Source organism: Perca fluviatilis, chromosome 12 (assembly GCF_010015445.1).
Source record: "Perca fluviatilis chromosome 12, GENO_Pfluv_1.0, whole genome shotgun sequence".
Classification (NCBI taxonomy): Eukaryota; Metazoa; Chordata; class Actinopteri; order Perciformes; family Percidae; genus Perca; species Perca fluviatilis.
Window position 1 is genome coordinate 9,153,930 of NC_053123.1, and position 12,391 is coordinate 9,166,320.

Below are 12,391 nucleotides of genomic sequence, written 5' to 3' on the forward strand. Positions count from 1 at the left end.
TTTCAGTTTCAGAACAGCTGATATGAGTTGGTTCAATCAACTCAGAGTCGGTTAATGCACGTGGACCACCACAATAAAAAGGCAGCATGAATGGAGCCATGATACTACGATTCACCATGGTAACAACCACAAACAAACGGGTCGGCGGAAATACTCATGCGCACATACAGCGAGTTTTAAAAAAAACACAGCGGCTGCTGCAAAAGAGAGAATTTGCGTGGGAGAAAATTGCTGCTAGAGTAAATGCGTACATTCTAATATAGTGTATATCATATTTAATCATAAGTATAGCCTAATATTACTGGTGAAATGGTATTGAACCTATAATCTATTCCATTTAGGTACAATCCTGCGGGCGAAAAAGTCATAGTCCTAATTCTGAGGCTGCAGCACCATCATTATCAGAATTATAATCTATAATCTTTTATTTCAAAGGGTTTACATCATTCACCTGCAATACTGTGGAACTCCTTTTAAAAACGTTCAAAACACGTTTCAGAGCGATCGAGTCACACTCTTCTGACGGCGCTTTGCTACAGTGGCTTTACTAAAATTCTCCGCATCACCAATGTTGTAAAGACAAATGCCATTTGCAAAAAAACGTAATGAGACACAAATAATCTGCTGGGATGTAAGAGCATAGATGGGTGACGTTAGTGATAGGAGGACGGATCAGGTTATGTAGCCTAGGCTACATAACCTGATAGACTGGGAAGAAAAACAATAGGCCTACCGCTCAAATAGTAAGTTATCTGAAAATTAAAATGTCTGGGCTTTAATATCATCTACCGACGTATGTTTAACTCTCTGTGAAGTAAAGCAGCTTCTTCATCAAATCGTAGACAAAAGGAAATGCCATGTTTTGAGAAATAAAATTTGTATAGTCTGCCTAACATGGTTAATAAACCAACATATATTTTTTTTATTCATGCCGATAACAAACTGCGCTAAAATGCGCCTGATACAGACTGAATGAATGAGGAAATGGAAGAGCGCTGTGTCAGAGGGAGGAGACTGAGAGAAACTCGAGGTTTCTTGAAGAAAACCTGCTCCCGACCAGGTTAGGTTCACAGGCTCAGTTACCATAGTAACTGACTCTGAGGTGAAGTTACCTCTCTTTCTGAAACAGAAAGAGAACTCAGAGTTTCCCTCATCTCAGGGTTAACAAACTCAGAGTTTTCACTAAACCTGCTTTCTGAAATACCACCCTGCACAACGCACCATAACAAACAGTGTTCCAGCCAATAACCAACAAGAAGGAGCTGGTTGAGTCATGAATACGCATTGTGGAAGTAGCCTACGTGCTAACGCTGCTGCAGTGATGGCTCAACCAGCTCCTTCTTGTCGGTTATTGGCTGGAACACTGTTTGTTATGGTTTGTTGTGCAGGTTGGCGCAGTTTGTTTTTGTTGCTGTTTTTTTACCGTGTGTTCAGGTGACAGGCAGCTAGCGGATAGTGAGGAGATGTTTGCTGTATGTGACAAAAGATGTTGTAGCCTAAAAAATGCGTCACATCACTTAGAGCACCTTTAATTTCCGCGCTTCAGCTGCAGTGGTAATTAGGCATTTCATGTCACATTTATTTTATTTCTTATTGCACCACCTACACGTCTGATTCTACTTAATTAGGTAATTATCAAGCATGCTAGGACCTTTCAAAGCTGCCATAAAGAGTCAGTGTTATTACAAATATGAATTGATGAACCCCTTCTAACCAAAAGCATTGTTAAATGTATTTACTAATGGATATAAACTGACCCAGTTTGCAGTAATCATTTAAGAATGACATTGCGCAATTGTGTTATTGTGACCCGTTTTTGCAATTACGTGTTCTGAATAAGAGTTTGTTTCCTCCACGACTTGTGTGATCACGTCCGCCCACACACACTTTCAGAATCCAAAGAGGCACTTGTGGATTTTGTAACCCCTGTGACCCAATTGTCTTTCCTATCACCGTCAGGCCTTGGCTACCCTTACAGAACAACTGGGTCAAAACCATTTTTTCAGGCTTTGGCAGAGGTCATTAGTTTGTTAAGACAAAGATGCCTTCCCATAAAATATAAAAAACAGATTTTTGGTTTTATAATTATTTTCAGAACTTTATATATTTCCAACATAAATTAAATACTTTATTGAGGGAAGGATAGCATGAAATGATGCATAATTTCTCTCACATGCAACAACCACAGCAGTGGCTTTTTCTAAATGCCGTTAATTTTCTTTCAGGGAATTGCTATTCCAAAGTTCGCACAGTGGAGGAAACAGCTACCACTGGAATGTATTTAAAAGCTAAAAAAATAAAAATAAAAAAATAACATTATAAACACTCATTGGTCCAGGGTGGACATGTTTTATTGTCATGTAAGGTGACCTTGAGTGTCCAGAAAGGCGCCCATAAATAAAATGTATTATTATTATTATTATTAAAACCAAAAGATAATAAAAAAGTAAGACAGAAGATTAGCGAGATAGGATCATACTCAAATGCTGTCTGGTTAATAAACATGCACATACATTTCTACTCACCATCCAGTATTGCCCACTGTCCGTCTATCTCCGTGTGTTTAAGATACGAGTCCTCTATCGTAGGATCATAGTCTGGCACAAAGATCTTCTGGAAAAATTGGATGGTGAGGGCACTCTTCCCAACACCACCATCCCCCACCACCACCAGCTTGTACGTTGGCAGGTTGTCACTTGGCAGGGCGCTGGTCGCCATGGCTACCTCGACAGTGGTGGTAACGGTGAGAAGTAGCCTAGTAGGTGGCTATGGAGACACACCTGGCTGAAAAAGGAGAGGAGAGAGAGAGAGAGAGAGAGAGAGAGAGAGAGAGAGAGAGAGGGAAGGGAGCAACAGACAGAGGGAAAGAGAACAAGGGAGGGAGGAGTTAAGGTTTTTTGTTGCAGCTGCTTTCTTATCACCATGGAGACCACAGACCACAGCTAGGAGTTGTGGATCAAAGAAAAAACATAGGGAAAAAAATAAATAAAATAGTACAAAAATAGAGAAAGAGAGGCCAAAAGAGAGTTCAGCGCCCCCTTAAGCCCACCTAAAACATATTTTCACAGTTGCACCCACCAGAGAAAGACAACAAGCAGAATGACAGCTGGACATGGCTTTGCAATATGGCAGAAGAGTGAAAAGGTTTACGCAAAAACATGTTGAAGTGGAACAACTGACTTGGAGCTAATGTCTAGCAGCCTGTCCAGGAACTGCATCTTACGGGGACGACTGTATTGACTTGAAAATGGTCAGAATCTATGGATTACTGTATATCATTCAAAAAAGAGGGCTTGAAAACAGGGTTTTGTATCTTCAACAGGAGTTTTGTGGACTTGCAAATGTATGTTTGTGTCTGTTACTGAAGCTTTGTAGAACTGAACATGTTTTGTGTCTGTGCATTAGGGCTGCACAATATACTGGATCCTTTCTTTTATCGTCATCACGATATCAACTGGCGCAATTAACATTGCGAAACGCTGCGACATATCACGAAAGACAGATGTTTTGTGTTAGCTGAAAGAAAATAATCAGTAGAAAACTACACTTTAAAGTGCAACCGTCACTTTTTTTTAGTGGTGCCTTTTATATTCAATTCAATGTTCAATTTGTTCAATAAAAGGAATGTTGGAAATGATTTGCTTTCATTTATTGTAAAGAAATGTGTTGTACTTTAGCAGAATATGGATGGCAGCAGAAATGCAAAACTGAGAACACTTTAATATCGGTTTACTAATTGCAAGCAAAATCATTACCGTGATATTCGATAACCGCATATTTTCCTCATATCGTGCAGCTCAGACACAGGCTTGCAAACTTACTTCTACCTGTGTGGGAGCGCAGGTAGAAGTAAGTCCAAGCCAAGCCCAACCACGGTGTGCCAAAATGTGATCATACATATTTTTACTTTGGTTTCAAAGCAGGGGATAACCACACTGACCTACAGCACGGCATTATGGTCACACTCACCATCGCACGTGTGTGACGCGATACACATTCTTGCCAATAGTTTATCGCTAATCCACTGATCTACAGGTGGCAGTAACATGTCACGATACAGTGCAATGCACCAGCAAAGACTGAAGAAGAAGAAGGAAGAAGACTGCAAGAAAGTTTACAATGGATGTAAACATGCTGGATTTCAAATAAAACAAAATAGGCTTTGCAAATGTAAGAAAGAAAATAAGTTAAAACACATTTGATAGAGCTGAAGGATCCTCAGTCTATCCCATACGTCACTTGCTCCATTCATTTTTTGCTATACCAAGAATCCATCGGGAAATTGGGAGAAGAGCATTTTGTCATAAAGCTCCTATGGACTGGAATAACCTTCCATTGTCATTGAAATCTATTACATCGTTATATTCATTTAAAGTGGCACTATTTTTATATTTAAAGATACCACATTCATGTTTTAATTGAGGATATTTTGTTTTCTTTTTGGGCTCATCTGAATGCTGTATTATTATAATGCTGTATTATTATGTGAACAGCTTATGAGGACGTATTACTTATTACTGTCAATGTAACCATTGGTTTGTGATCTGCTATAGTTTGTCGTTATGGGCGTAGCCATCGTGGTTGCGGATTGGACGATTTTAGACGAGGGGGAGGAGTGAGGGAGGAGCTGCCGACACTATGTTACACACTTTCACATCATAGCCACGCCCTAAAACACCCCTTGCTTTATCGCCGATTTTAAAATCAACGAGACCATAATTCAAAAAATGAACATCATTTTGTGTTGCAGAAGACTTAAAACTAGCGATTGAGAACATAAACTCATTATGAAAATGTTTACTGAGGTAATAAATCAAGTTAGAGGTGGGGTTCTGTTTCTCATAGACTTCTACAGAAACCGACCCGCTTTTGCAACCGCACGTGTCTCCCCCTGCTGGAATTCAGATAGAATGCAGGTTTAAGGCACTTCCACATTTGCAGCACTTCGCTGAACCAGATGCTTTGTCCATTAATATTTACAGTCTATGGTTAGCACCTTGGGCCTACTGCTACTGGAAACAGCATTGTCATATTGTTAGTAAGCTGTTTTAAATGTAGCCTAAGTAAGAACAGTAAATGAAGCAGCAGGCACAATAAAGTGGTTGGATGAAGGGTTGTATGCAACAGACAGGCCTTTTAGGACTCCACTCCTCGCGCCATTGGCTCAAATTAAAGCCACTCACAGAATGAATATCACAACTGTATGGAAAAGCGGCTACAACAAGCCTTGGTGAGCCTGGTTTGGGCAGAAATCAGGTTAATGATGTCAACTCTTAGTAGCCCAGTATAACCACAGAACCAGCAGAGAAATATGATGGCTTCGACATAGACGGATAACTGTAGTTTGTAATTATGGCCTTTTGAAAACAAAAACAAACATCCATCTTGCTAGAATAGGAGTGGTTTAACAGAAGAAGAGTATTTTTTTCCACAAGTGAAGTACAGTAGAAGCTCAATATAAGAAAATCTATTTAAACATTTGCAAATGATTCAGATGCATTCTGTGCTTACATCTCAAGGGATCAGCGTGTACAGTACTCAACATTTTTTTATTATTATTATCAGACTCTCTCTCTTTTTTAGAGTCTTACATAAATACAGAGATACTGCATAGGAGCTTTAATATGTGTTTATGTATGTATGCTCATGTGGCAAAAAGCTCCCACCACAGCTCCCACAAAGGGAAGGGAGAGCTACAGAACAGAGCGGAGAGGAGGGTGAGAGAAATCGGAAACAGAAGAGTGAGAGAGAGGAAGCCAGGGTACACAAGGACAAAGTTGATAGAAATAGTGTTTTGTTGATACAATAGACACCACAATTTTACCATGCTTGCCCCATTTTTGGCTAATTTTTTCTTCTTCTCATTTTAGGCCTTTATTTTATAGGACAGCTGCAGTTATGAAAGGGGGAATGACATGCAGCAAAGGGTAACCTCTATATGGACGCGCACTCTACAAGGTGAGCTACCCAGGCGCCCTTGGCTAGTTTTTTTATCGCTATTTTTCCTTCTACATGATATTCACAGTTCTGTTTCAAGACATAGAATTCAAACGTGTAAAAAATGATGTATCAAAAGTAGGAATATGATTATAATAATTAAAACCAAGCACCATGTGATTTATCTCTCGACTATCAACTGCAACTAGCCTAGACTGGAATGGACTCGATTCAACTTGGTCAAAATAGTCACGACGCCCGAACTGCCATTGCAACGCAAAATCTAGGTTTAAGTCAAATCAAGCAAATGTAAAGGTATGCTGTGGAGTTTCTATTGGGCAATGTTTTTTATGAGTGGGTCCCCATTTTGTGCGTGTGCGTCCTCGTAGGCATTGCATGCGGACACACAATACACATTCCTGTTGCCGGTTTTACACTATTGCGCAAGACTGTAAGCTAACAACCAGTGGATGTTTTCTATTCAGGATTTATACTATTAAAAACAATGATTTGTGAACGTAGTTGAGGAAAAAAATGTATTCAACACTTTGATAAGGCCTCAAAGAAACGAAAGCGTTTTGGTGGGAAACACGGAATGTTAATGTAACTTACAATAAAACTAGGAAGGTAAGAAATCTGTAAATCATTTTAGGAGCAATGTTAAGTATATGTGATTTATAGTGAATGTGTTAAAACATGCAAACCACTTATACAACCATTTCAGTCAAGCCGATCACAGTGTTCATACAAATTAAAAATTAAACAAATTTGAAAAATAACTAATATACTCCATCTTACTCTGAAACCTTCAGATTTCTAGTTCTCATGAAACTTTAGCAACTGTCAAAAGCAGAGAACCACCCACGCACCCATTCCTCCTTCATCCACCAGGAAACAGCTGTCAGCTGGCCACAGTCCATCCTTTCCTGCCCAGCACAATAGAGGGAAGGAAGATGTTTCCTTCCTTTCCAAAGCCAGCCAGCCAATCAGTCACTCTGCATCAGTCAACCAGCCAGGTTGGGCAAAGAATTTCCAAGCCACATTCCTGATGTTAACATGCCTCTTCAGTCAATCAGTTAGTTGGCTGGCGGTCATAAAACCACACACAAGTAATTGTCTATACCATTTCACAAGACACCGCCTTACGCACATTTTAGTGCTGTGAAGAAAAACAGCTTGAGAAGCACCGTGAAATCACAGTACCTGCCACCAGCCACCGCTTTCTCACCATGCCTGGTGGGGCCTAGCTGAAGCCAAGTCAGGTCACAACCTTGTTTTGTGTCTCAGCATTTCCCATCTACTTGGTGGAGCGCACAAGTCTCTGAAACATTACTCACCATTCTGAGACTAAAATTATCCACAGACACCAGTTTAAACCAAATTTGGGATTGTAAGTTTGGTAGAGAAAATTTGATTAAATATGTGCCCAACCAAAATTAGTCATCTGACTAATGTGACTGGCTATATGGCTTTCTACACCATCATGTTTTAGAGGGCCAACCAATGCTGCATGAGGAAATACTTACAGTATTGTATGCAACACTTGTATTCACACTAATGCCAATGTATCTGAATCATTTCCTCTCAGATTTGGCCTTTCATCCAAACTAAGATGACATTTTCCACTCCTAAAAACACATACATCTGAAAACGGCTGTTTTGTGTATTATGGACAGGGGAAATGGAGCTCATCCAACAGTGTATAGCTGTTAGGGCTGTCAATTGATTCAAAAATGTAATTGTGATTAATCACACTTATTTTTTCTGTTCAAAATGTAGCTACCTTGAAAAAGGTATATTGTTTAAAGGTCCTATGACATGCTGCTTTTTGGATGCTTGCATATAGGCCTTAGTGGTCCCCTAATACTGTATCTGAAGTCTCTTACCCGAAATTCAGCCTTGGTGCAGAATTACAGCCACTAGAGCCAGTCCCACAATGAGCTTTCCTTATGATGTGCCATTTCTGTGTCTGTAGCTATTGAGGAGGAGAGAGGAGGGAGGTGGAGGGTGAGGGTGTGGCCTTGACCAACTGCCACTATGCTTGTTTGCAAGCCATGATGTCTCTCTCTTTCTCATGGGTGGGCCAAATTCAGAGAAAGGGGAGGTAACCTTGCTCCTTATGACTTCATAAGGAGAAGATTCCAGATCTGCCCATCTGAGCTTTCATTTTCTCAAAGGCAGAGCAGGATACCCAGGGCTCGGTTTATACTTATCGACATTTCTAGCCACTGGGGGACCATAGGCAGGCTGGGGGAACTCATATTAATGTTAAAAAACCTCAAAGTGAAATTTTCATGCCATGGGACCTTTAAGTATTTAATACTCTTATCAACATGGCATCTGGGTGATGTGACCAGCGTCCAGATTATCATCTTTTATAAAAATGCAGCGCAGTGAGAATTTCATACACTAGATGTTTACAATACAGACCTACAGATGCACGTCGGACAGGCCTAAAAGCTTTCAACCCTCAGTGGCATGATCAATTACCTATTTGAAAGAGCAACATTCATAAGAAGCAATTGCCCATTTTTTGCGTCAATACCCTATCATGTTATATCATGATTTAATAGAAGTCTTGTCATTCATATATTCATGTTTATTTATGTGACTCAACTTCAAGCATAAAATAGTGCTTTGATTAAGGGCCTAGCAAAAGGTACAACAGAAATACAAAAGCTACAACACTAATACAAAAGCTACAACACTAATACAAAAGCAACAATGGAAGTGAGTGACAACGGAAGTGAGTGGGTTGTTGACAAACGGAGCCGGCGGATAAGGTCCGTTTCAGAAAGCAGGTTTAGTGAAAACTCAGAGTTTGTTAACCCTGAGATGAGGGAAACTGAGTTTTCAGTTTCAGAAAGAGAGGTTATTTAAACCTGAGAGAGAGGGGTAACTCCAGCCAGTTTCAGAAAGAGAGGGAACTTAACCTCAGAGTCAGTTACTATGGTAACTGAGCCTGTGAACCTAACCTGTTGGGAGCAGAGGCCAAGGGGGTAAGCGAGCGTCTGGCAAGCATAGCTCCTACGTCACTTTGACAGCGAATAACTACATCTGAAGCGTTTAAAGACTCTATTTGTCCATTGTTTATTTCTAAAGAAACATGACAACGTATAAAAGGCTCCATTACCTTGTATCTCACGTTATGGCCCCGTAGCAGACTTTTTTTTAAAATAGGCTAACGATTGTGTCATAACCACGCGACTTACTGTGGCATTGTAGAGGAATTACCATATAGTACGGGAGAACCTCGCAGGCAGTTTTGACTTATATTAGCTGTGTAAGTTTAATTACTAATGTTAACTAGAATTTTAGTTAGCAATAATTAGCCTGTGCTCATGTTATCTCCTTACATATACCTACGCTCCTGATTTCTCTTGGCACAGCTACCAGAAGACTTCCAACTTTCAGACAGGTTGCTCACGTCACATATACGTCTTCAAGCTCAGTTTGAGGCTGCTCAGTAACGCTCAGCCCTCCCCGGAAAAGTGCTTCTAATATCGTTCACTGGTCTCCGTCCAGAGCAACGGGATCTGTTGGTCCATTTCGTTTACCGTTTACTATGGCAGAGGCCTGTACTACGAAGCAAGATTAGACGTTAACGAGGTAACTTCAGGTTCAACCCAGGGGTTTGAGTATCACGACGGTGGATCACTTGTTACCGGGTTAAATCGCTTTTTTAACAAACTCTGAGTCTAACCCTGATGTCAGAGTTGATTTACCCTGAGATGGGAAACTGAGTTTTCAGTTCCAGAACAGCTGATATGCGTTGGTTCAATCAACTCAGAGTAGGTTCATGCGCATGAACCACCACAATAAAAAGGCAGCATGAATGGAGCCATGATACTACGATTCAGCATGGTAACAACCACAAACAAACGGGTCGGCGGAAATACTCATGCGTACATACAGCGAGTTTAAAAAAAAAAACTCAGCGGCTGCTTCAAAAGAGAGAGAATTTGTGTGGGAGAAAATTGCTGCTAGAGTAAATACGTCATCCATCCATCCATCTTCGTCCGCTTATCCGGTGTCGGGTCACGGGGGGAGCAGCTCCAGCAGGGGACCCCAAACTTCCCTTTCCCGAGCAACATTAACCAGCTCTGACTGGGGGATCCCGAGGCGTTCCCAGGCCAAGTTGGAGATATAATCCCTCCACCTAGTCCTGGGTCTTCCCCGAGGCCTCCTCCCAGCTGGACGCGCGCCGGAACACCTCCCTAGGGAGGCCCCAGGGGGCATCCTTACCAGATGCCCGAACCACCTCAACTGGCTCCTTTCGACGCAAGGCGAGCAGCGGCTCACTCGAGCTCCTCACGGATGACTGAGCTTCTCACCCTATCTCTAAGGGAGACGCCAGCCACCCTCCTGAGGAAACCCATTTCGGCCGCTTGTACCCTGGATTCGGTCATGACCCAGCCTTCATGACCATAGGTGAGGGTAGGAACGTAAACTGACCGGTAGATCGAGAGCTTTGCCTTCTGGCTCAGCTCTCTTTTCGTCACAACGGTGCGATAGATGGAATGTAATACCGCACCCGCTGCGCCGATTCTCCGACCAATCTCCCGCTCCATTGTCCCCTCACTCGCGAACAAAACCCCAAGGTACTTGAACTGCTTCACTTGGGGTAAGGACTCATTCCCTACCTGGAGAAGGCATTCCATCGGTTTCCTGCTGAGAACAATGGCCTCAGATTTAGAGGTGCTGATCCTCATCCCAACCGCTTCACACTCGGCTGCGAACCGATCCAGTGAGTGCTGAAGGTCACAGGCCGATGATGCCATCAGGACCACATCATCAGGACCACATCATCTGCATAGCAGCGATGAGATCCCCAGCCCACCGAACTGCAACCCCTCCCCATCCCGACGACGCCTCGATATCCTGTCCATAAATATTACAAACAGGATTGGTGACAAAGCGCAGCCCTGGCGGAGGCCAACCCTCACCTGAAACGAGTCCGACTTACTGCCGATAACCCGGACACAGCTCTCACTTTGGTCGTACAGAGATTGGATGGCCCTGAGTAGAGACCCCCTCACCCCATACTCCCGCAGCACCTCCCACAGTATCTCCCGGGGGACCCGGGAGTAAATACGTATATATTCCAATATAGTGTATATCATATTTAATCATAAGTATAGCATAATATTACTGGTGAAATGGTATTGAACCTATAATCCATTTCATTTAGGTGCAACACTGCGGACGAAAAAGTACTAGTCCTACTAATCCCATTCTGAGGCTGCAGCACCATCATTATCATAATTATAATCTATAATCTTTTATTTCAAAGGGTTTACATCATTCACCTGCAATACTGTGGAACCCCTTTTAAAAACGTTTAAAACACATTTGCGATCGAGTCACACTCTTCTGACGGCGCTTTGCTACAGTGGCTTTACTAACATGCTCCGCATCACCAATGTTGTAAAGACAAATGCCATTTGCAAAAAAACGTAATGCGACACAAATAATCTGCTGGGATGTAAGAGCATAGATGGGTGACATTAGTGATGAGGATGATAAGGTTATGTAGCCTACATAACTGATAGACTGGGAAGAAAAACTATACCGCTCAAATAGGAAGTTATCTAAAAATTGAAAGGTCGGGGCTTCAATATCATCTCCCGACGTATGTTTATTTTATTTATTTATTTGATTATTTAACAGGGACCATACAAGCAAACATAGTTACAATACAAAGCCCGTAACTGATGCGCAGCATATAGAGTTTATAGCTAGTGCTAATTCTCAACTCTTGTCCCTGGTTGGGCATTTCTAATAACATTATAAAACAGATACATACAAGGAAAAATCATAGGCATTTCTTCATACACACACACCTTCACTCACTACACAACTAAATAAAATAATACTAATAACAATAGATAAAAGTGGTTACAGTTTTGATTTGCCTTTAGCCACAACTTAATGCTGGAAGTACATTTTTTGAAGTCCGATATGACCTTAATGTCAGCTGGTAATGAATTCCATAGTCTACAGCTCTTAACTGAAAAGGCAGTCTGTGCGAAGCTTGTCCTACAGTATGGTATTGTACAGTTATGATTTGTACTGCTTCTAGTAACTCTTTGGCTGCTCTGTATTTGAATAAATCTACTAAGTGGCTCAGGTGCTAAATTATTAATACACTTGAAAATTAATTTAAGAAAACATAAATTACTAAAGCTTTCAAAGCTTAATATATTATATTTTTCAAGGATGTAACAGTGATGGTAGTGGATGGGCTTTTTATCCATAATTTGTATTGCTCAATTGTAAAGTGAACCAATACGTTTTATTTCAGACGGAGCTGCTTGCGCCCAAACTGTCATGCAGTATGAAATATGTGAAAAGACCATAGCATGCATGTACAGCAGGGCTGCCTGGTTTGGTATATAGTTTCTAATTAGTTAAGATTGCTTTGTATTGTTATAGAGATTTTCTTTATAAGTTT

General features: G+C 41.2%; 1 protein-coding gene across 2 annotated transcripts in view; it reads right to left on the reverse strand.

Moving 5' to 3' along the window:
* Positions 1–12,391, reverse strand: part of mrasa (muscle RAS oncogene homolog a) — a 28,957-nt gene that overhangs the window by 7,338 nt on the left and 9,228 nt on the right. Inside the window, exon 2 of one of the 2 annotated variants that reach the window (XM_039818573.1) lies at positions 2,526–2,780. In XM_039818573.1, the coding sequence (XP_039674507.1) occupies positions 2,526–2,718 (193 nt within the window). In that variant the 5' untranslated portion in view covers positions 2,719–2,780. Of the gene's footprint in view, positions 1–2,525; positions 2,785–12,391 lie in introns of both variants that reach the window. The other variant, XM_039818572.1, reaches the window with a different exon arrangement.